Consider the following 24,644-nt stretch of genomic DNA (forward strand, 5'->3'; position numbering starts at 1 on the left):
ACTCCTCAAGAGTCTCTGCAGCTTTAGGGCTGTTTGTGTGCAAGCACAAGACTCAGAGCTGGGACTGCGGTGTCAACAGGGTGACTTTGTATTTGGCCTTTCCTCTCTCATAGTGTGCGTTTTGAGGGGGGACATCGCTTCGGATAGACTGTTTTCATAGTGAAACAGTCCAAAATGCAGCACGTTTGTGGATTATGGGAAAATCACAGGTGAAGCTGTGTGTGTAATTTCGGTCACGGATTGGGTGGCGGATCCAGGTGAGTCTCCGCGTCAAAAGAAAACACTCGATATTACGATGTTTTATAAAGCGGCGGAAACTATGTTATGTCATTGTGCACTTATTTTGTTCTGTGCCGTAATACCGCGATCAAAACTATATTACATGCAAGGATAATTAAATGCCGCTAAACAGCTGCGTCCTTAAAATTTGCACTATTCTTTTGTCATTCTTGGATTATTGATTATTGTTTAAACATCAGTTAATATTATTTTATGTATTTCTTATTGGCTGTTTAAATTAAACATCTTTGTTGTTCCTGGAAAAACATTTCAATCAACCAATCATGTAAGAGACAAGTTTGCAGTTTATGTCAAGTTTTGTCTCACAACCAGGGTTAGGTGCTTCTACATCAGTGTTACTCTCCTACAGTCAAAACAAAAAAACAAAAAAACATGCTACCTTAAATTTGTAAGTACAATCAACTTGGATGTTTAAGTCGTTTCACAATGACATTGTCATTTAAGGTGACAATCAACTTGGATGTTTAAGTAATTTCAACTTAAATTACATTAAACTGACTTAAAAAAAAAAGAGCTGAATCTTGTAGAGCATAACATAAAAAAGTTGAAAATTGCAAAGCAAAAACATATGTTGTCATAACTTATTGATCATATAATTTTTTTAAATATATTTTTATAATTTCCCTCAGATTCAAGGGAAAAGTTACGGGTAGGGTTAGATTTAGGGGGTAGGGATACGGTTATGGCTAAATTTACAGACAGGAAAGTTGTTCCAGGATCAGCAAAATATTGATCCAGGAACATACTTGGTGAAATCACGGTGACCATAGAAGCATAGTCTGCAGGACATAATCTCTTTCTCCAGCCTACATTTTTTGTTCAATTGGGATCATGAACTGGGATCATGGCTTACTGAAGCAATATGTATTTGTTTATGGCTATCACATTGTTATCAGTGACTGAGAATGCGGTGGCAAAAATTGGCCCCTGAGGAGAGACCAAATGAGACTGGAGTTTGTGTAGAGTAGACTCAGTAATAGTATGCACTGCAGTTTGCTGTTCCCTACCCTAGTAATATTTTGAGCATCAGATGAACAGATTTTTGGAAAAGACTTGCTTTTGTGTTGCCTGTTGCAAAATATGTATTAATTGATAATTCTTTAGACCGTTTATACATTTAGTTTGATCCTTGATGGTACTTGGCCTCCACTGCCAGCTTTACCCTCATGTGTTTGAGCCCTGTTATATCTAATCTTAGATAGTAAAAATCTGTCTTTTAAGGATGAATATTTAGTTAGTTAGGTATTTATTTGCTTATTGTTTGATTTTGGGTGGTGTTGGGCTAATTTCTTTCTTCTGCTGAACACAATGGAAGATATTTTGAAGAATGTCGGACTCGGTAACCAGACAGTTGATGGACCCCATTGACTTACATAGTATTCTTTTCCTATTGATGACTTCCATCAACTGTCTGGTTACGGACATTCTTCAAAATATCTTCTTTTGTGTTCAGCAGAAGAAAGAAATTCCTACAGGTTTGAAACAACTTGAGGGCGAGTAAATGATGACCGAATTTTCATTTTTAAGTGAACTATTCCTTTAATGTCAAATGTTTCGAGGTCCTTTAAACCTGGACTTCAGCCCACTTCCTTCTCAATATAATGTGGGAAAATAAAAGACCGTACTGACCACAGACAATAGATTGTCGGATTTATACCAAGTTCATTGCATGAGCATTTGGGTTAATCTCGTCCTTGGCATTTTGAAGACTTATAAGTTTGTAAATAAAGCTGATGGCATGTCCATGGAAACTAAAACATGTAAACACAAAATGCATTGCATGAATTGCATCTATATTCTACAAGATATTGTTGCCAAGTGTTTCTAAAAATTATCCAAAAACATAAAGCAGATTGATGGCCCTTTCAATCTGTCTCTCATTGGAACTCACCCTTTCCAAGGCAGTAACTTTCCATTAAGTCACCTCTCTGCACCTGACTGATTCTTTTGGGGGAGGGGGGGGTGTAAAAAAAAAATATTGCATCACAATAAGTGTATTGTGATTGTCAAAACATTTTAGTAACTAAACTGAATTTTATTAGGTTTAGTGACAACATGTTACAATGTTTACATGGTTAAATTTCTGGTAAGCTACGCTTTTTTATTATTTCAATTCAATTATTGTGATTTGATTTAATATTGACTCATTTGGATAAATATTAGGTAGGCTACACAAGATAGGCATTCATTTTTCTCAAGAAAAAAACAACTCACCTAATGCTGTAAACATACAGAGAGCCCTATCAGCTGGCAGTATTATTTACGGTTAAAAATAACAAAAAAAATTTTTTGCGTTTTTTATTATAATAACAACTTTATTTAATACGGAAGCGTATTGCATTCACTTGAGGAAAAATAATCTACTCTGTTTTTCTGAATTAACGAGTTAATTATCTCAGAATTACGAGAGAATTTTTCATGAAAAAAAGTTTTTGCTCAGTTTTTCTGAATTAACGAGTTAATTATCTCAGAATTACGAGATAATTTTTCATGAATAAAAAGTTTTTGCTCTGTTTTTCTGAATTAATGACTTAATTATCTCAAAATTATGAGATATTTTTTCATACAAAATATTTGCTGTGTTTTTCTGAATTAATGACTTAATTATCTCGTAATTCTGAGATAATTAAGTCATTAATTCAGAAAAACAGAGCAAAAACTTTTTATTCATGAAAAATTATCTCGTAATTCTGAGATAATTAACTTGTTAATTCAGAAAAACAGAGTAGATTATTTTCCCTCAAGTGAATGCAATACGCTTCCGTAATTTAATGATATAAGTAAAAATATAATAAATATGCAATATAGTACACATATTTAGCAAAATACTCTCTATAGCTCTTTTTTTCTAGCCAACTAACGTGCTATGGTCATTAAATGGCTTTCCTGAGGTAAATGTTATGTGACATAATTGTTCTCCAGCTGTTTTATTGACCCCTTTGTTTGATTGATTGGTCGATATTATGTATGAGGAATATATTTCGGTAAGTTGTACTGTATCTTTCAACAGTGTTCATTCGTGTTTATTTACTATTAGCAGAGATGATCGGTTCACGTGCTGCTAGGGATCTGTCGCGTCACATTTACAAGCGCCAAAACGGTATTTATTGTTTGGATTTCGTAATAAAAGTGACAGAATCTGAGAGCTGAGATTTTTTTTATATCATAAGTAACCTGCTCTGTCTAGTCTGTCGGTCCTCTTTGCTTCGCGATTTTTCTGTGCGTGAGAAAATGGATGTGTGGCGTGAGAGCGTGTGAAAAGTGTCAATTGCGTGTGTCTCACGGTGAATGCGTGAGAGTTGGCAGCTATGTGTTACATTACCATGCTGTCAGAAATAAACATTGTTCATTTTTCTGTGTTAAACATCTCTTCTGGGATCATGATGTGCTTGTGATTTGTAATTTTTTTATGATTAGTTTGTGATTGTGCTGCTCTCATAATCAGAGTCTTCATATCAAAATGTCACTCATCATCTTACTTACTGTAGCTGAGTGTATTTACTACATAAAAAAGTAAAAAAAATAAAATAAAATCCACTAATGCCATCATGGCCATTATGAAATCAGAGAGGGATCATCTTTTTCATATATGTCTTAGCATGGAGTTAGTTAACTCGATGCAGTTGTACACATATGACCTTTCAGCTGTTGTGATAAGTGAAGGTGTTTACACATGCTAAGTGGTTGTTTTGCATGTCTAGATTTATGTTTAAAGTAGAAACAGGTGATACTTAACGTGGTTGGTGTGGAGTGGACACCTTATTGACTTTGTGGACGTTTTATTTCTCATGCAGGAAAAATGCGGAGAGATGCAGAGCAGGCGCTGACTCTGATGTGGCTTCTCTCTTGGATCCCACACAGCATGTGTAAGTGAGCAAAGCACGACTTCAAAAAAATCAGCCAAACAATTTAGACAGTTTCTATTGTGCGCACAGAATTGTTTTTTTTTTGTTTTTTGTTTGGCCTTTTGTCTATAAACTGTACAGTACATCAGGTTGTGTGCCATTCAGAATTGAATCCCTGTATTTGAATTGATGTTGCTAACAGGGTGCAGATTTTTAATTTCTATATATTGAGTTATGTATAGTTATATGTATATCTATATCTATATGTATAGTTTTTAATAATACATTTTAGTTTTCAATATGAAATACCCATAAACACACAACATATGGACTAATTCCAGAAGAATTCAATAACAGGGTGTTCTATAATAAGCTTTTACAGATATCATATATCATATACTCTTCAATTACAATATCTCTCCAGGTCATTCTCCCCCGGGGAGGCCCAGACTAACAAGATGTCGGTCACCTGAGAAAGAGACCTTTACTTGCTGGTGGGAGCCTGGATCCACTGGTGGATTGCCCACCAGCTACCAACTGTATTATAGAAAAGAGAGGTCAGTGCAACCTTAATCACTATTCATCACCGTACCTTTTAACTTGCCTTTACATTTTTCTTTTTCCCTGTATTAATTCATGGACAGCTTCCTCACTGTGTGCTTATTCTGACACAGTTTCGAATGTAGGCTTTGCTTGGCTCAATAAGATATCCCATGATTTACTCTATACTCTATTGTTCAAATGTTCGGGGTTGGTAAGACTTTTTAATGTTTTTGAAATAAGTATTTTATGTTCACAAGATGGCGTTTATTTGATTAAAAATGCAGTTATATTGTGAAACATTATTACAATTTAAAATAACTGTTTTCTAGTGTAATATATTTTAAAATATAATTTATTCCAGTGATTGCAAAGCTGATTTTTCAGCGTCGTTACTCCAGGCTTCAGTGTCACATGATCCTTCAGAAATCATTTGAATATGCTGATTTGCTGCTCAAGAAACATTACTTATCAATGTTGAATGTTGATGTATTATCAGTGTTGAAACCCTGATAAAAAAAAAAATGTTTAGGATTTGTTGATGAATTCAAAGGAACAGCATTTATTTGAAATATAATTTTTTTGTAACATTATTAATGTCTTAACTCCTAACTTTAATGCATCTTTGCTGAATACAATTCTTTAAAATTAATTTCTTTGAATAACACATTATTAACCTTAAACTTTTGAACCTTAGTGTATATTTGTAGCTCTCATAATTCTGGAACTTAATTTTTTGTTATTCCCTAAATATGAACATTTGTATAGTACGCACATTTATAAATAAGCACACTAAAGCTAGTATGAGTTCATGTTTACATATTTTCTAACAACAAATCTCAGGTTTTGGTTCATCTGTTGTCCAAAAGTTATGTCATCAATTTCAACTTGTCAACCATCAATAATCTTTTTTAGTTCCGTGGAAGTCTTTGAATGCCCGGATTATCATAAGGCGGGGGACAATTCCTGTTATTTTGATAAGCGGCACACCTCTATTTGGATCATATACAACATCACAGTGGTGGCCTCCAATACACTGGGAAAAGCCTATTCAGAATCTGTGGAAGTTGATGTTATGGATATCGGTGAGTTCATTTATTGTGTTTACAACATATTAAAATGCATCCAAAAATGGATTTGTTTTTATGTGCTTGCAAAATGCCCCTAGCGTATACTGAGCATGCTTGAATGGTTAATGATGTTTTACTACAGAGACCAATTTCAGGGTTGTTTTGACAACAGCCACAGTGCAGTGAGCTCAGCTGCCTGCTAAATATAGTGTATATTAAACAGGGTTGGGCGACTTCAGTCCTGCAGAGTTTAACTCCATCCCTTCCTGTCATTTTCAAGGATTCATGAAGACAGGAGTGGAGTTGAACTTATAAAACTCAATATACTGCTACATAAAGGCACATGCAGCTTAATGTCCTCATGATGAAACTGTTTATTACAGAACTTTTTATTACTATCAAGTTAGATCATTCTACTAGAACACAAGGCAGATAATGCTGCATTTGCAATTATATAGTTTAGTTACAATTTCCCCTAAAACATTGCAATTCCTGCTAGAAATGCGTGTGCACTGGGCTTATCCATCTGTAACGGTGAGTTAAACGGTGATGACTTTTAGAGCGTCCGAGTGGAATGGAAAAGTACTAAATGGCACTAAACAGAGGCCGATCTGGCTGACTAGCTGAATAGAATGAGGATGAACAGGTTTGTGTCTAGCATACTGCAAAACTCAAGCCATGTATCAAATATCCCACTGAAGATGCTTGAATGTGCTGGCATATGGTTGATGGTTTGACACACAGGGGATTTTTTTTAATGCATTAAGTGTATAAAAACAGTTATGCAGTTATAGTATGCTTTGTTTTTCAAAAAAAAGTTCTCCAAGGCTGCATTTATTTGATCAAAAAATTCATTACAACTATTTTAAAACCATTTAAATGAACTGTTTTCTATTTTAATATATATTAAAAAGTTCCTTAATATATATTTATTCCTGTGATGGCAAAGCTGATTTTTCAGCAACCATTACCTCAGTCTTCAGTGTCACATGATCCTTCAGAAATCAAGAAACATTTCTTGGTATTATCAATGAAAACTGTTGTGCTGCTTAATATTTTTGTGGAAACAGAACATTTCTACCAGGATTTTGAACTTTCTTTGAGTCTTTTGATCAATTTAATGCATCCTTGCTGAATTAAAAGTATTAATTTCCATAAACAACAATTGACTCTTTCAAGATTTTCTTAACTTGTGAATGGTTCTTTTGATGTGAAAGAATTAATTTCAAAGTGCTCTTTCTTGAGAAGGACCTTGACCCTTCTTACCTCTCTGACCTTTTGTGTGAACACCGTCAAGCGAGAACTCTTAGGTCCGCCAACCAGAGTTAATTAACTGTCAAAGTTAAAATCTAGGGGTGATCGAGCTTTCGCCGTAGCCGCACCTAAGCTTTGGAACAGTTTACTGATTTCTATTATAAATGCAGCAACAGTTCATATTTTCAAACCAAAGTTAAAAACATGTTTTCTCTTTAGCATACAACTTGTGATGTCTGTTTGTTTTACATTCATTATTTCTTATGGTGGGTTCTATTGTATTTTTAATTCATTCTAGTACATTGTACAACACTGTTGTTGTTGTTTTTAATTGTGCTTTATAAATACAATTGAATTGAATGGTAGTGTACAAGAAGCATATGAGGAATAGCCATCCATGTAGACCCTATTCAGTTCTTTCCTTTTTTAGTAAATGTTTTGTTGTCACTGTTCAGTTGCACACTGATTGTAATGGAACATCGTGTCCGTGCAGTAGCATTGTTTAACCACCACGCAAACCATGCAAATGCAAAGGGCCCCGCAGGCTTGGGGGCATGTTTGACTTTTATTTATTTATTTATTTTTACCTGAAAAATTGGAATCGATAGGAGTCAGAATTCGCCACAACAGCAGTGGTGATTATACCCAGACAGCAACATAGTGTCGGCCCAGATCTGGCCCACATCTGGTACGAGTGTAATCCACATGAACCAGAAAAAAAAAAAGTGGAAAGTGGAAGCATATTTTTCACTTAATTGTGAGGGGGATGGTGGGTCCTGGCTTTTGCTTAGGGCCCCCCAAAATGGTAAACCCACCCCTGTGTCTGTGCAGTTGAATGTCATTTAAGATGATTCATCTTCTTTCACACAGTGCAGCCTCACCCTCCAGAGAATGTGAATGTGACTTTGATGCAGACCAAGAACAGTCCATATTTCCTGGTGCAGTGGCAGCCTCCCCATGACGCAGACACCCGCTCAGGCTGGGTAACAATCAGATATGAAGTTCGCTTAAAAAACAGCGGAGACGAGGCGTACAGCAGCAATTGGGAGGTGAGATTCAAATAGTTTCATGGTCACCAAGGTTCTTAAAAAATGTTATAATGGTTTGTTATACTAAACTTGGGGTCTATCTAAAAATATTCCATATATTTATATATACATTTGCTTCTAAATGATGATTGATAAATTAATTATCAATTCATTATGAAAAAGAAACTCTCCTTTTTATAATAGGGGCCCTGGTTTTAAGAAGCTAATTTTTGCATTTCAATGTTTTGATACCATGTAATAATGATTGATTGTTATGATTGAGACACATTCTTCTTGTGTTTGTAGTCATATGGTGCTGGAAAACAGTTGGAGTTTAGCATCTATAGTCCTCAGCCGGGAGCAAAGTACGTCGTGCAAGTGCGCTGCAAACTAGACCAAGGCCTCTGGAGTGAGTGGAGCCCATCCGCTTTCATCCAGATTCCAGACAGTAAGATGATACCAGCAACAGCAACTCAATCTTTCACACCTTCCAGCCATTGTTCTACATTACTGAGCATGTTTAGCCTTACACAACAGTGTGCAGGCTACAGGAAAGTAAAGTATAAATAAAGATAATTAAAATAACTTTTTTGATTTTTTTAAAAACAATTCTGCCTTTAGATACATTTTAAATGGCACCTATTATGCCCTTTTTCAAAGTCTTACTAGAATAGATTTTCATGCTTGAATGTTCAAAAAACAAAATTTTCACATATTTTACATTCGCTTATTGTATCTTCTCTCTTCCCTACGGAAGAGGATTAGGGCCAGGCAATAATAAAAAAATAAAACCATCTCGAGATTAAAGTCATTATAATGCGAGATTAAACTCATTAAATTTCGAGAAAAAAGGTCGAAATACAATCTTGAGAATAAACTCATTAAATATTGAGAATAAAGTCGTTGTGTTTCGAGAAAAAACTCGTTCAATTTCGAGAAAAAAAAGTCGAAATACAATCGAGAATAAACTCATTAAATTTCGAGAATAAAGTCGTTGTGTTTCGAGAAAAAACTCGTTAAATTTTGTGAAAAAAAGTCGAAGTAATCGTGAGAATAAACTCATTAAATTTCCAGAATAAAGTCGTTGTGTTTCGAGAAAAAAAGTCTAAATGAAATGTAGAGAATAACGCATTTGTAACGCATATAATGCAAATAACGCATCAGTGTTCATTGCATAGCCTACTGATAGAGGACATGGCAGAGTTGGATCACTTAGTCAAGCTATATTTTAGACTTTCTTTCAGTAACAAAGAATAAAACATTCTTAGGTCTAGGTCGGCTAGGTCTTTTTAGAAGAAAAAATCAGTCCAATTCTATGTAGGCCTACTCGCTTTTGTCCAACATGAAATTCATCGAGGTTTCGTGGTTTCCCAGGATACCATAAGACGCATTATTAAACTTGTTGATCCTCAAGATGTGGAATTTCGACGAAGGAGACGCTTGAAGACGCTAGTAGCCTACACTTGCGCTGGCCCAAATGCACTCTGGCATATGGACAGCTATGATAAATTAAAACCGTATGGCATTGCCATTAATGGCTGTATAGATGGTTACAGTCGTTACATTCTGTGGATGGAGGCGTACACAACCAACAACGATTAATAATGCGTCTTATGGTATCCAGGGAAACCACGAAACCTCGATGAGGTTGAAATCAGTAGGTTATGCAATGAACACTGATCGAATGCGTTATTCTCTACATTTCATTTCGACTTTTTTTCTCGAAACACAATGACTTTATTCTCGAAATTGAATGAGTTTATTCTCACGATTACTTCGACTTTTTTTCTCGAAATTTAATGAGTTTTTTCTCGAAACACAACTACTTTATTCTTGAAATTTAATGAGTTTATTCTCAAGATTGTATTTCGACTTTTTTTTCTCTAAATTTAACGATTTTTTTCTCGCATTATAATGACTTTAATCTCGAGATGGTTTTATTTTTTTATTATTGCCTGGCCCTAATCCTCTTCCGTACTTCCCAGTCTGTCTGAAACACTCGGTTTAGTTCCCAGCTCTACGAAAAACGCAATGTGTTCTGATTGGTCGGCTGGACTAGTGTACTGTGATTGGTCAACCGCTTTGAGTGTGTTTTGAAAATGTCAAATTCGACACACTACTAATGAAATTCAACCATCAGGCCTTTTTTGCATATGGTTTGGATGGGAATTACTGTATAAATGACGTTCCCGGTAGAAAACTGAAGACAACAATCGAAGCATTTCAGGGAGTTCTGAAACAGTGCTTAGTTATTGATGTAGTGAATAACTCCCTTTGGAGTGGACTTTGTGCTTTGTAACTCAGGACCCCTTTAACTCAATATACAGCATTAAAGGATGATGATGACACTTTAAAGTAAACAAGTCTTTGTGTTTCTTATTTTGCAGTTATGTCTGACACACAGAATGCAGTTATGATCCTTGCCGTCACTCTAACTGTCATAATTTTCCTGCTGACTGCAGGAGTGCTGACAGTCAAGATGAAAAAGTAAGCATGACATCCTACCTATTGAAAAGGGATTTACACTAATGACAGTGCATAAAAGATAACAGTTTTCCCAGGATTTACTTTAGAATCCAGAATTATGTGCATGACACAAATTGAACATTAACATAATATTGAATCCACCTTATTTTTCAACACAGTTTTCTGATTCACTAGCAACTGTAGGTCAATAACTAGAAGAATAACAATGCGTAGTAAATGGTAAAACTATTTGTGCTATAAAACATGTTTCATTACAATAATAAATTAAAAATATAGCTGCAAGCAGCAATACGGGGCCAAGCCCTGCAAGGCAGAGCAAGCAACAGCCGCTGTAGCGCAATGCGGAGCCAGAAGAGCAAAACATCAGAAATTTAATGTACATCAAGCACAGTAAGCACATCAATTACAGCAGCACAGCTAGCATTTAAGCACCAACAGCAGTGCAGAGCCGGAAGGAATTTAAATTATTATTTTATACACAATTTCAAAGTCGCCCCACACTGGTCTCGAACCCACGACCACAATGGTTCGGGATTCATGACGCATGGTTGAACCACTTGCGCCACCCAGAGGACATGTTTTACAAAGCTGCAGAGGAGAGGCTTCAGTGTGTGAATGAGCACACAAAATCATGTTAACGAGATTAGCATGCTAAGCTAACTTAATGCTAATATAGCTTATGATGTGGTACATCCAATGCTGGCAAAAAAGATATCCTCGGATTCGACATGACGCAAGGAATCGATAGAGACCAATTTTATGATTTTGTGACAAACTGTTCACAAGTTACAGCCTCTGAACCAATTATGGGTCGACCTCGTTAAGTTTGCGACATCATAACTTTTTTTTTCCAGTAGAGCAAAAAAATCGGGGACAGTACTTTTATGCGGCTCAGTCCGAAGATCATTTGAGTACATATTTGGACAAAATTAGACCAATTTTGAAGGAGGAGTAGCGAAAAAACTGTTTTACATTCGCTCCAATATGGCGGCCAGTCACATTGTTGAAAAATAACATATGAGATATCGTTGAAATCGGCATAAGCCAAGGAATATATTGACATAAAGAAATCAAATTTCAAGCAATGTTGGCAAAAGTTATAAGTGTTTTTTCAAAAAACAATGATATCTCTGGAACACTAGGTGGCGCTGTGATCAAACTTCTCATGTACCTTCGGGCCATGCTAATGATGATCCATACCAAATTTGGTGAAGAAATTTCAAATAGTTTAAAAGATATTGCAAATTATGACATCATTCAAAATGGCGGACACGTGGTACATCCCATTATGGCAAAATCGATATCCACGGATTTGTCATGACCCAAGGAATCGATAGACACCAAGTTTATAATTTTCTGACAAACTGTTCATAAGTTATTGGCCAAAATATGCATTTTCCATATCTCATGACCCGTAGGTGGCGCTGTTCCCAACTTTGGCATGGAACCTCAGATCATGCTTCCGATGAAGTGTACCAATTTTCGTTTCGATTGATCAAAGTTTGGCCGAGCTATAGCTTCTGAACCAATTTTGGGTCGACCTCGTTAAGTTTGCGACGTCATAACTTTTGATCAGAGAAGAATAAAAAAAATCGGGGACAGTACTTTTATGCGGCTCAGTCCGAAGATCATTTGAGTACATGTTTGGACAAAATTAGACCAATTTTGAAGGAGGAGTAGCAAAAAAACTGCATACTGTACTTTTCAAAATGGCCACTACTGTAATGGGCGGAGTCTTAATGTAAGATATTGGTTCTAATCAGCATGATGAGATGAATCAGGTGTACTAAGTTTCATTTTTCTAGATCAAAGGGTTCAAAAGTTATAACCATTTCAATGTTGAATTTTTGAACTGCTGGTGGCGCTATAGAGTTGGACCTAGAGACTCAAAAATTGCTACAATTACTTTTCATTACCATCACTACAAGTGTGCCAAATTTCATCATTTTCCTATGTATGGTTCATAGGGCTGCCATAGACTTCAAGAGGAGGAAGAAGAATAATAATAATAATAAATATAGCTGCAAGCAGCAATACGGGGCCAAGCCCTGCAAGGCAGAGCAAGCAACAGCCGCTGTAGCGCAATGCGGAGCCAGAAGAGCAAAACATCAGAAATTTAATGTACATCAAGCACAGTAAGCACATCAATTACAGCAGCACAGCTAGCATTTAAGCACCAACAGCAGTGCAGAGCCGGAAGGAATTTAAATTATTATTTTATACACAATTTCAAAGTCGCCCCACACTGGTCTCGAACCCACGACCACAATGGTTCGGGATTCATGACGCATGGTTGAACCACTTGCGCCACCCAGAGGACATGTTTTACAAAGCTGCAGAGGAGAGGCTTCAGTGTGTGAATGAGCACACAAAATCATGTTAACGAGATTAGCATGCTAAGCTAACTTAATGCTAATATAGCTTATGATGTGGTACATCCAATGCTGGCAAAATAGATATCCTCAGATTCGACATGACGCAAGGAATCGATAGACACCAATTTTATGATTTTGTGACAAACTGTTCACAAGTTACAGCCTCTGAACCAATTATGGGTTGACCTCATTAAGTTTGCGACATCATAACTTTTTTTTTCCAGTATAGCAAAAAAATCGGGGACAGTACTTTTATGCGGCTCAGTCCGAAGATCATTTGAGTACATGTTTGGACAAAATTAGACCAATTTTGAAGGAGGAGTAGCGAAAAAACTGTTTTACATTCACTCCAATATGGCGGCCAGTCACATTGTTGATAAATAACATATGAGATATCGTTGAAATCGGCATAAGCCAAGGAATATATTGACATAAAGAAATCAAATTTCAAGCAATGTTAGCAAAAGTTATAAGCGTTTTTTCAAAAAACAATGATATCTCTGGAACACTAGGTGGCGCTGTGATCAAATTTCTCAGGTACCTTCGGGCCATGCTAATGATGATCCATACCAAATTTGGTGAAGAAATTTCAAATAGTTTAAAAGATATTGCAAATTATGACATCATTCAAAATGGCGGACACGTGGTACATCCCATCATGGCAAAATCGATATCCACGGATTTGTCATGACCCAAGGAATCGATAGACACCAAGTTTATAATTTTCTGACAAACTGTTCATAAGTTATTGGCCAAAATATGCATTTTCCATATCTCATGACCCGTAGGTGGCGCTGTTCCCAACTTTGGCATGGAACCTCAGATCATGCTTCCGATGAAGTGTACCAATTTTCGTTTCGATTGATCAAAGTTTGGCCGAGCTATAGCTTCTGAACCAATTTTGGGTCGACCTCGTTAAGTTTGCGACGTCATAACTTTTGATCAGAGAAGAATAAAAAAAATCGGGGACAGTACTTTTATGCGGCTCAGTCCGAAGATCATTTGAGTACATGTTTGGACAAAATTAGACCAATTTTGAAGGAGGAGTAGCAAAAAAACTGCATACTGTACTTTTCAAAATGGCCACTACTGTAATGGGCGGAGTCTTAATGTAAGATATTGGTTCTAATCAGCATGATGAGATGAATCAGGTGTACTAAGTTTCATTTTTCTAGATCAAAGGGTTCAAAAGTTATAACCATTTCAATGTTGAATTTTTGAACTGCTGGTGGCGCTATAGAGTTGGACCTAGAGACTCAAAAATTGCTACAATTACTTTTCATTACCATCACTACAAGTGTGCCAAATTTCATCATTTTCCTATGTATGGTTCATAGGGCTGCCATAGACTTCAAGAGGAGGAAGAAGAATAATAATAATAATAAATATAGCTGCAAGCAGCAATACGGGGCCAAGCCCTGCAAGGCAGAGCAAGCAACAGCCGCTGTAGCGCAATGCGGAGCCAGAAGAGCAAAACATCAGAAATTTAATGTACATCAAGCACAGTAAGCACATCAATTACAGCAGCACAGCTAGCATTTAAGCACCAACAGCAGTGCAGAGCCGGAAGGAATTTAAATTATTATTTTATACACAATTTCAAAGTCGCCCCACACTGGTCTCGAACCCACGACCACAATGGTTCGGGATTCATGACGCATGGTTGAACCACTTGCGCCACCCAGAGGACATGTTTTACAAAGCTGCAGAGGAGAGGCTTCAGTGTGTGAATGAGCACACAAAATCATGTTAACGAGATTAGCATGCTAAGCTAACTTAATGCTAATATAGCTTATGATGTGGTACATCCAATGCTGGCAAAATAGATATCCTCAGATTCGACATGACGCAAGGAATCGATAGACACCAATTTTATGATTTTGTGACAAACTGTTCACAAGTTACAGCCTCTGAACCAATTATGGGTTGACCTCATTAAGTTTGCGACATCATAACTTTTTTTTCCAGTATAGCAAAAAAATCGGGGACAGTACTTTTATGCGGCTCAGTCCGAAGATCATTTGAGTACATGTTTGGACAAAATTAGACCAATTTTGAAGGAGGAGTAGCGAAAAAACTGTTTTACATTCACTCCAATATGGCGGCCAGTCACATTGTTGATAAATAACATATGAGATATCGTTGAAATCGGCATAAGCCAAGGAATATATTGACATAAAGAAATCAAATTTCAAGCAATGTTAGCAAAAGTTATAAGCGTTTTTTCAAAAAACAATGATATCTCTGGAACACTAGGTGGCGCTGTGATCAAATTTCTCAGGTACCTTCGGGCCATGCTAATGATGATCCATACCAAATTTGGTGAAGAAATTTCAAATAGTTTAAAAGATATTGCAAATTATGACATCATTCAAAATGGCGGACACGTGGTACATCCCATCATGGCAAAATCGATATCCACGGATTTGTCATGACCCAAGGAATCGATAGACACCAAGTTTATAATTTTCTGACAAACTGTTCATAAGTTATTGGCCAAAATATGCATTTTCCATATCTCATGACCCGTAGGTGGCGCTGTTCCCAACTTTGGCATGGAACCTCAGATCATGCTTCCGATGAAGTGTACCAATTTTCGTTTCGATTGATCAAAGTTTGGCCGAGCTATAGCTTCTGAACCAATTTTGGGTCGACCTCGTTAAGTTTGCGACGTCATAACTTTTGATCAGAGAAGAATAAAAAAAATCGGGGACAGTACTTTTATGCGGCTCAGTCCGAAGATCATTTGAGTACATGTTTGGACAAAATTAGACCAATTTTGAAGGAGGAGTAGCAAAAAAACTGCATACTGTACTTTTCAAAATGGCCACTACTGTAATGGGCGGAGTCTTAATGTAAGATATTGGTTCTAATCAGCATGATGAGATGAATCAGGTGTACTAAGTTTCATTTTTCTAGATCAAAGGGTTCAAAAGTTATAACCATTTCAATGTTGAATTTTTGAACTGCTGGTGGCGCTATAGAGTTGGACCTAGAGACTCAAAAATTGCTACAATTACTTTTCATTACCATCACTACAAGTGTGCCAAATTTCATCATTTTCCTATGTATGGTTCATAGGGCTGCCATAGACTTCAAGAGGAGGAAGAAGAATAATAATAATAAATATAGCTGCAAGCAGCAATACGGGGCCAAGCCCTGCAAGGCACAGCAAGCAGACAAAATACAGCAATCTACAAGTACTGTAAGCACAGCAGCGCAGCAAGCATTTAAGCAACAACAGCAGTGCGGAGCCAGAAGAACAAAAAGAGCAGAAATTGAATATACATGTAAATGTACTCCAAGCACAGCAGTGCAGCGAGCATTTAAGCACCAACAGCAGTGCAGAGCCAGAAGGAATTGAAATGACAACTTTATACAAAATTTTAAAGTTGTCCCACACAGGACTCGAACCCACAACCATATTGGTTAAGGATTCATGACACTTGGTTTAGCTCATTGCGCCACTCAGAGGATGTACAATCACAGACTGCAGAGGAGAGGCTTCAGTGTAAGAATGAGCACACAAAAGCAAGTTAACCAGATTAGCATGCTAAGCTAACTTAATGCTAATGTAGCTTATGATGTGGTACATCCAATCCTGGCAAAATAGATATCCTCAGATTCGACATGATGCAAGGAATCGATAGACACCAATTTTATGATTTTGTGACAAACTGTTCACAAGTTACAGCCTCTGAACCAATTATGGGTCGACCTCATTAAGTTTGCGACATCATAACTTTTTTTTTTCCAGTATAGCAAAAAAATCGGGGACAGTACTTTTATGCGGCTCAGTCCGAAGATCATTTGAGTACATGTTTGGACAAAATTAGACCAATTTTGAAGGAGGAGTAGCGCAAAAACTGTTTTACATTCGCTCCAATATGGCGGCCAGTCACATTGTTGAAAAATAACATATGAGATATCGTTGAAATCGGCATAAGCCAAGGAATATATTGACATAAAGAAATCAAATTTCAAGCAATGTTAGCAAAAGTTATAAGCGTTTTTTCAAAAAACAATGATATCTCTGGAACACTAGGTGGCGCTGTGATCAGACTTCTCATGTACCTTAGGGCCATGCTAATGACGATCCATACCAAATTTGGTGAAGAAATTTCAAATAGTTTAAAAGATATTGCAAATTATGACAAAATTCAAAATGGCGGACACGTGGTACATCCCATCATGGCAAAATCGATATCCTCAGATTTGTCATGACCCAAGGAATCGATAGACACCAATTTTATAATTTTCTGACAAACCGTTCACAAGTTATTGGCCAAAATATGCATTTTCCATATCTCATGACCCGTAGGTGGCGCTGTTCCCAACTTTGGCATGGAACCTCAGATCATGCTTCCGATGAAGTGTACCAATTTTTGTTTCGATTGATCAAAGTTTGGCCAAACTATAGCTTCTGAACCAATTTTGGGTCGACCTCGTTAAGTTTGCGACATCATAACTTTTTTTTTTCCAGTATAGCAAAAAAATCGGGGACAGTACTTTTATGCGGCTCAGTCCGAAGATCATTTGAGCACATGTTTGGACAAAATTAGACCAATTTTGAAGGAGGAGTAGCAAAAAAACTGCATACTGTACTTTTCAAAATGGCCACTACTGTAATGGGTGGAGTCTTAATGTAAGATATTGGTTCTGATCAGCATAATGAGATGAATCAGGTGTACTAAGTTTCATTTTTCTAGATCAAAGGGTTCAAAAGTTATAACCATTTCAATGTTGAATTTTTGAACTGCTGGTGGCGCTATAGAGTTGGTCCTAGAGACACCAAATTTGGTCCAATTACTATTCATGGCCATCTCTACAAGTGTGCCAAATTTCATCATTTTCCTATGTACGGTTCATAGGGCTGCCATAGACTTCCACTGGGAAGAAGAAGAATTGTTATTCTGACAATAACAATTGCTAATATAGCTGCAAGCAGCAATACGGGGCCAAGCCCTGCAAGGCAGAGCAAGCAACAGCCGCTGTAGCGCAATGCGGAGCCAGAAGAGCAAAACATCAGAAATTTAATGTACATCAAGCACAGTAAGCACATCAATTACAGCAGCACAGCTAGCATTTAAGCACCAACAGCAGTGCAGAGCCGGAAGGAATTTAAATTATTATTTTATACACAATTTCAAAGTCGCCCCACACTGGTCTCGAACCCACGACCACAATGGTTCGGGATTCATGACGCATGGTTGAACCACTTGCGCCACCCAGAGGACATGTTTTACAAAGCTGCAGAGGAGAGGCTTCAGTGTGTGAATGAGCACACAAAATCATGTTAACGAGATTAGCATGCTAAGCTAACTTAATGCTAATATAGCTTATGATGTGGTACATCCAATGCTGGCAAAATAGATATCCTCAGATTCGACATGACGCAAGGAATCGATAGACACCAATTTTATGATTTTGTGACAAACTGTTCACAAGTTACAGCCTCTGAACCAATTATGGGTTGACCTCATTAAGTTTGCGACATCATAACTTTTTTTTTCCAGTATAGCAAAAAAATCGGGGACAGTACTTTTATGCGGCTCAGTCCGAAGATCATTTGAGTACATGTTTGGACAAAATTAGACCAATTTTGAAGGAGGAGTAGCGAAAAAACTGTTTTACATTCACTCCAATATGGCGGCCAGTCACATTGTTGATAAATAACATATGAGATATCGTTGAAATCGGCATAAGCCAAGGAATATATTGACATAAAGAAATCAAATTTCAAGCAATGTTAGCAAAAGTTATAAGCGTTTTTTCAAAAAACAATGATATCTCTGGAACACTAGGTGGCGCTGTGATCAAATTTCTCAGGTACCTTCGGGCCATGCTAATGATGATCCATACCAAATTTGGTGAAGAAATTTCAAATAGTTTAAAAGATATTGCAAATTATGACATCATTCAAAATGGCGGACACGTGGTACATCCCATCATGGCAAAATCGATATCCACGGATTTGTCATGACCCAAGGAATCGATAGACACCAAGTTTATAATTTTCTGACAAACTGTTCATAAGTTATTGGCCAAAATATGCATTTTCCATATCTCATGACCCGTAGGTGGCGCTGTTCCCAACTTTGGCATGGAACCTCAGATCATGCTTCCGATGAAGTGTACCAATTTTCGTTTCGATTGATCAAAGTTTGGCCGAGCTATAGCTTCTGAACCAATTTTGGGTCGACCTCGTTAAGTTTGCGACGTCATAACTTTTTTTTTTCCAATATAGCAAAAAAATCGGGGACAGTACTTTTATGCGGCTCAGTCCGAAGATCATTTGAGTACATGTTTGGACAAAATTAGACCAATTTTGAAGGAGGAGTAGCAAAAAAACTGCATACTGTACTTTTCAAAATGGCCACTACTGTAATGGGCGGAGTCTTGATGTAAGATATTGGTTCTGATCAGCATGATGAGATAAATCAGGTGTACTAAGTTTCATTTTTCTAGATCAAAGGGTTCAAAAGTTATAACCATTTCAATGTTGGATTTTTGAACTGCTGGTGGCGCTATAGAGTTGGTCCTAGAGACTCAAAAATTGCTACAATTACTTTTCATTACCATCACTACAAGTGTGCCAAATTTCATCATTTTCCTATGTATGGTTCATAGGGCTGCCATAGACTTCAAGAGGAGGAAGAAGAATAATAATAATAATAATAATAAGAAAACTAACAGATACAATAGGTGCCATAGCCCCTTCGGGGCTTGGCCCCTAATAATAATAAGAAAACTAACAGATACAATAGGTGCCATAGCCCCTTCGGGGCTTGGCCCCTAATAATAATAAGAAAACTAACAGATACAATAGGTGCCATAGCCCCTTCGGGGCTTGGCCCCTAATAATAAGAAAACTAACAGATACAATAGGTGCCATAGCCCCTTCGGGGCTTGGCCCCTAATAATATAAACAAATACAAATACAACAAAACATTTTTTTACATCAAGCAGCATAATGAAATGTTTTTGCTCAACTGAAATAACTGGAAGTGGCTGGCAGCAAAAGTCTTGCACATTCAAGTTAAATAAAACTGTGCCCGTTCTTACATTAAAAATAAGTTAATTCTGCATTTTCGCATTCTTCTCTAGGGTGAAGCATTTTTTACTGCCACCGGTTCCAGAACCGAAGATCAGTGGCATAGACACTCAGCTCCTTAAGGTACAGTAGACACTACCATAATTTGTGCATTTCTAGCTTGTTAAAGGGGCCATATCATGCATTACTTTATTATTTAATTTTCCCTGAGGTTGACTTCTAATGTTAGTGCTGTTTTATTTACAATAAAGTGCCTTTAAAGTGCCCCTATTATGCTATTTTAAAGGTTCCTCATTTTGTTTTGGAGGTCTCCTACAATATGTTTACATGCATCCAAGGTCAAACAACACTATTTTCTCATAATATACATTTGCACATCACCACATTTTTCAATGATTCTCAAACGACTCGTCTGAAGATTCAGTCTCTCTAATCCCCTCCTTTCCGCGAGCTACTCCTCTCTGATTGGCCAGACGGCCCAGTCTGTTGTGATTGGTCTACCATGGACAGCGCGTGTCAGAAGCTAAACGTCCATTAGCATAACTGAACTTCAGCTCCAGAGGCTTCCTCAGTCCTCAGCGATTGTACACACGGTAACGATTTAATTTTAACATATCAATCCGAACGCGAGTCCACTGATGAAACACTGGAACAACTAGTTATTCAACCCAAACCTCCATCGCAAGGACGACCTGAGCAGGACATTTCTCAGTGATGCGCTACTCAGTTTGAGGTGCATTATGAGATGTTGCAACTAATTCCTCACCATCACCCATTAGTGTGATAGTGTCTAATTGTATATTCAGAAAACGGCATCTTCTCGACATGTTAACAACACGAACCAGCTACAGTGTTTTAGGGTGGGTCAAAGTAGACGTTGTTCACGTGCAGCCAGTGAAGACCATAGGCGGACATTATGCAAATGTTACCGCATTACGTTTATCTCACGGAAGTGAGACTGGAATTCCTGACGACTCGTTTAGCCGGTTCAGAGTCGATTCTTTCTTTTGGGAGACAATAACTTTATTTATCGTGCACTTTCGACTTTACAACTTTGCAGATCGTTTACATGCACGACAGCTATATTACACACTGCATGAAAGGTAATATTTGAAAAAGCACAATAGTGGCACTTTAAGACTTCCAATATCGTTTTCAACTGAAGTTTGTATTACATCATGAAAGTTTTACAAATTAATCTGTACTGAGGTTTTCTTCTTCGTTCCATCATGGTCACAAAAAAAAAGAAACCTTTCCAACTGACAATGAATTGACCCCACAAAACTGCTGTGCCAAAATACAAAAATCATTTTACTTCTCGTTTCACAGAGTGGGAAGTCTGAGGAGATCTTCAGTGCTCTGGTTACTCTGGGATATCCCCAAATAGCCCAGAGCTCAGACCGTCAGGTGGAGTATCTCGTGGTCTCTGACTGCGATGAGGAAACGGAGTTTGATAGCAAAGCTCGTCTTGAGTACCAAAAGGGAAAAAACGGTCCCGCAGAAACTGCACAAAACAGGATCCAGATCACATGGAACAGCAGTCAGGGGCTAAAAACTCACCCTGGGACTGTCTCCAAACAGCTAAGTGACACCATCAGTGTCCTTGAAGATCTTCAACAACGACTTCACCTTGATTCCAATGGCTCGCCAATAAAAGCTCAGTACCAAAACACACAAATGATCTCCGATAGCAAATGTGAGCACGTCAGCATCACCCCTGGTGGATTTACAGGGTACGTTGAGGTTGACAAAGAGAAACGAGACCCAAAGCTCCTAGTAGAGGAGGACTACAGTATGGTCAGTGACGTTAACAGTGATAATATCCTTGTACTACAAGAAAGCATTCCTGTACAGGGACACAAAGAAGTCAAATGTGACAAAACTTCTGGAGCTGAGGAAACTGGAGGTGTCATCGAACCTCTGGGATACATGGAAACCGTGACAACATTTTCAAGCGGATCTTGACTATTTTGTGACTTGAACTATAGAGGTTTGGGACTATTTTGTCTTGTAGTGTCCTGTTCAAACTATCAAGCACTTTGTTAGTAGAGATGTGAGAAGGGTTATTTCAGAAATCTGTGGTGCATTTCCCATACAATGATATAAATTGCTGCTTAACTGCCATAGTACAATGCAATCATTTGAGAAATGAACTAGCTAGTCATGATTGTTTCCCAAAACCACTATTTTGTCATTCGAACCACGTTGGCTCAACAATCTAGAATTGTGTGGAGTAATAACTTCTGCTAATTAATCAGTTCATGATTGAATTAATGCCAGATTATTGCTGTAAATAGCGAACATGGCATCTGAGGACTAAATCAGTATTTTAGTTTGCCATTATTTTGCTTTATTTCCTAATGTTTGATTCAATCATGGGATGCTAGAGCACATTCACTCATGCTCACTTCAAAAACTGTGCTTTCATTCTCTTTCCAAACTAAAATTTCCACTCTGAAATTTGTATGATACACTCACCGGCCACTTTATTAGCTACACCTTGCTAGTTCTGAGTTAAATCACCTAGTTCTTAAATCACCTTTCGTCCCAATGTCTCAGTTTGAACTTCAGCAGATCGTCTTGACCATGCCTACGTACCTTAATGCATTGAGTTGCTGCCATGTAATTGGCTGATAAGATATTTGCCTTATTGAATGGCTGAACAGTACTAGTATCTTGCTTATTTTGCTCGAGAGCATGATCCGTGTCCGTGTAATTTATAACAAGAAACTAGCTTGTAACCACAGGTTGAGAGCCGTACTTCCAACCATACAACTATTTTTGTGAATACTTGTTGGAACTATGGTTTTGGGAAACACCAAATCATTGAACTAAGTTGGTAACGACAAAACTTGCAACCATAGTTTGCTAACGATACTGTGAAACGCACCCCTTGTTGTGTTGTTTCTGTCAACCTGCACAACTACAGCTACAGCAATGGGTCGAAAAGGAGATTAAAAGACCGCATCATTCTCAACCTTTACACATCGACCAACAGCTGTTAAAAAATATCCCGCTAAAGATAATTATATTAATTGTTAAACCTCTCAAAATGTTTCAACCTACTACCTCATAGCAGACATACAAAACACCACACTGGAGTTTCACCACTCTCTCTAAAGACCTGGCACTTTTCTTAATGCTTTTGCTGCTCTTGATCTTTTAAAATCGAATGTTGTTAAGCATTTTTATAGTTAATATGCAGACTTAAGCACCTTTTGTATATTTATTCACAATGATACTATGAATATAAAAAGTGATGTTTCTTTGGTCAAAACAACTTATGATTTTACTGTGTATTTATTGAACTGTCGCTCACAATCCATTTTATTTATACTTAATAAATCATGTAATCTTGATTTATCACTGATTCAATGTTAAAATGGCAATCAATATTTACTTGTTTTTTGCCTAAGCAAACTGTGAATGCATCCTTCTGATTTAACAACTATATGAACTTGGAAACTCATAAAGACAACAAGAATGAAGACTAATGTCAAATAATAGATTAGATCTGTGTAAAGCACGAAAGGGTCGTCAAAGCTTAACCAAACACGAGGGCAGTGAGCCCAGAATGGTCTGGCAGGCCTTTGATGTTTTTTTGGAAATAATATTAAATGAACCGCCTCAGAGGAGCTAGTTACGGTGGCAGACATAGACGGGTCAGCTGATCTCATCATGGAACATTTATGGTCTGCAGTAAAGAGTTACTTTAAGTCAAACATTGACTTAACACTATACAAGGACAAACATTCGGTTCAGCATGAAAGAAAATTGTAGTACTGTTGTGCAGCTTTTTTGTTTAGTTTAAATTAGAATGTAAGGCTTTTGTTTTGTTTTTAATACCACCCATTGTGGTACATATACTGCATTCATTTTGTTTGTGATGTGACAATGTGAGCTCAAGACGTTTGATGAATATTATGTTGTGGAATATAATTGTTGTTTCTAGCATGAGCTCCTCACATTCTTTCACTGACAATGGCATGTGTAATGCAGTTTTCTATCCACTGCTGGACAAAGTCCAGAGACACTTACTAAGGTTAGGAATTGTTTTATTTTGTACCATTTCAATAAACACCAGATTTGCATTTCATGTCTTAAGCTAAAATAAAAAAAGTTATAATCAAAAAGTTGAACATTTTCTTAGTGAAATTCATGAAACAGAAAAACAACACTTCTGAGTCAGAGAACTGATTCGGCCAAGAATTGGTGGTTTATTCTAGATCAGTTAACATTCTTTTCATTCTCAAGTAGCCTATAAACCTAATTCTACAAGTAAACCCAAGTCAGATGTTTGTGGTAGGGATAGATGTGATGGTATGTTTCATTTGATAATGAAATTTAAAGGGTTTGTTCATCCAAAAATGTAAATTCTCTCCCAAACTCATAAGTTTCATTCCTCTTCAAAACACAAATAAAGATATTTTTAATAAATCCTGAAGGAAAGTCCAGGCGAGCAAAACTTTTACACTACAAAAAGTTCATGAAGACGTAAAAGTAATCCATGAATCAAGTGGATTACTGTTTTTATGTGCTTTTATATGTGTGTTAATGTTTACATGTGAATAAAAATCTAAATTAAATCTGTTCATTATGTTAAGTGATCATGTCTCTTCAGAAGACAATGTCTTTATGAACTTTTTTAGGTTAATGGACAGACAAAAAAAAATCTCTTATTGTTTAACATT

The 24,644-nt window shown here is 37.1% G+C and overlaps 1 protein-coding gene across 1 annotated transcript; it reads left to right on the forward strand.

The window, feature by feature from the left end:
- On the forward strand, positions 1 to 24,544 carry prlrb (prolactin receptor b). The gene is made up of 9 exons (XM_084114456.1): positions 1 to 257; positions 4,095 to 4,166; positions 4,570 to 4,702; positions 5,601 to 5,770; positions 7,880 to 8,058; positions 8,344 to 8,485; positions 10,425 to 10,524; positions 20,007 to 20,076; positions 21,283 to 24,544. The coding sequence occupies exons 2-9, from the start codon at positions 4,100 to 4,102 to the stop codon at positions 21,916 to 21,918; spliced, it is 1,497 nt and encodes a 498-aa protein (XP_083970582.1). The 5' UTR covers positions 1 to 257; positions 4,095 to 4,099; the 3' UTR covers positions 21,919 to 24,544.
- Positions 24,545 to 24,644: the final 100 nt, after the last annotated feature.

This window comes from Abramis brama (assembly GCF_963993115.1).
Source record: "Abramis brama genome assembly, chromosome: 5".
Taxonomy (NCBI): domain Eukaryota; kingdom Metazoa; phylum Chordata; class Actinopteri; order Cypriniformes; family Leuciscidae; genus Abramis; species Abramis brama.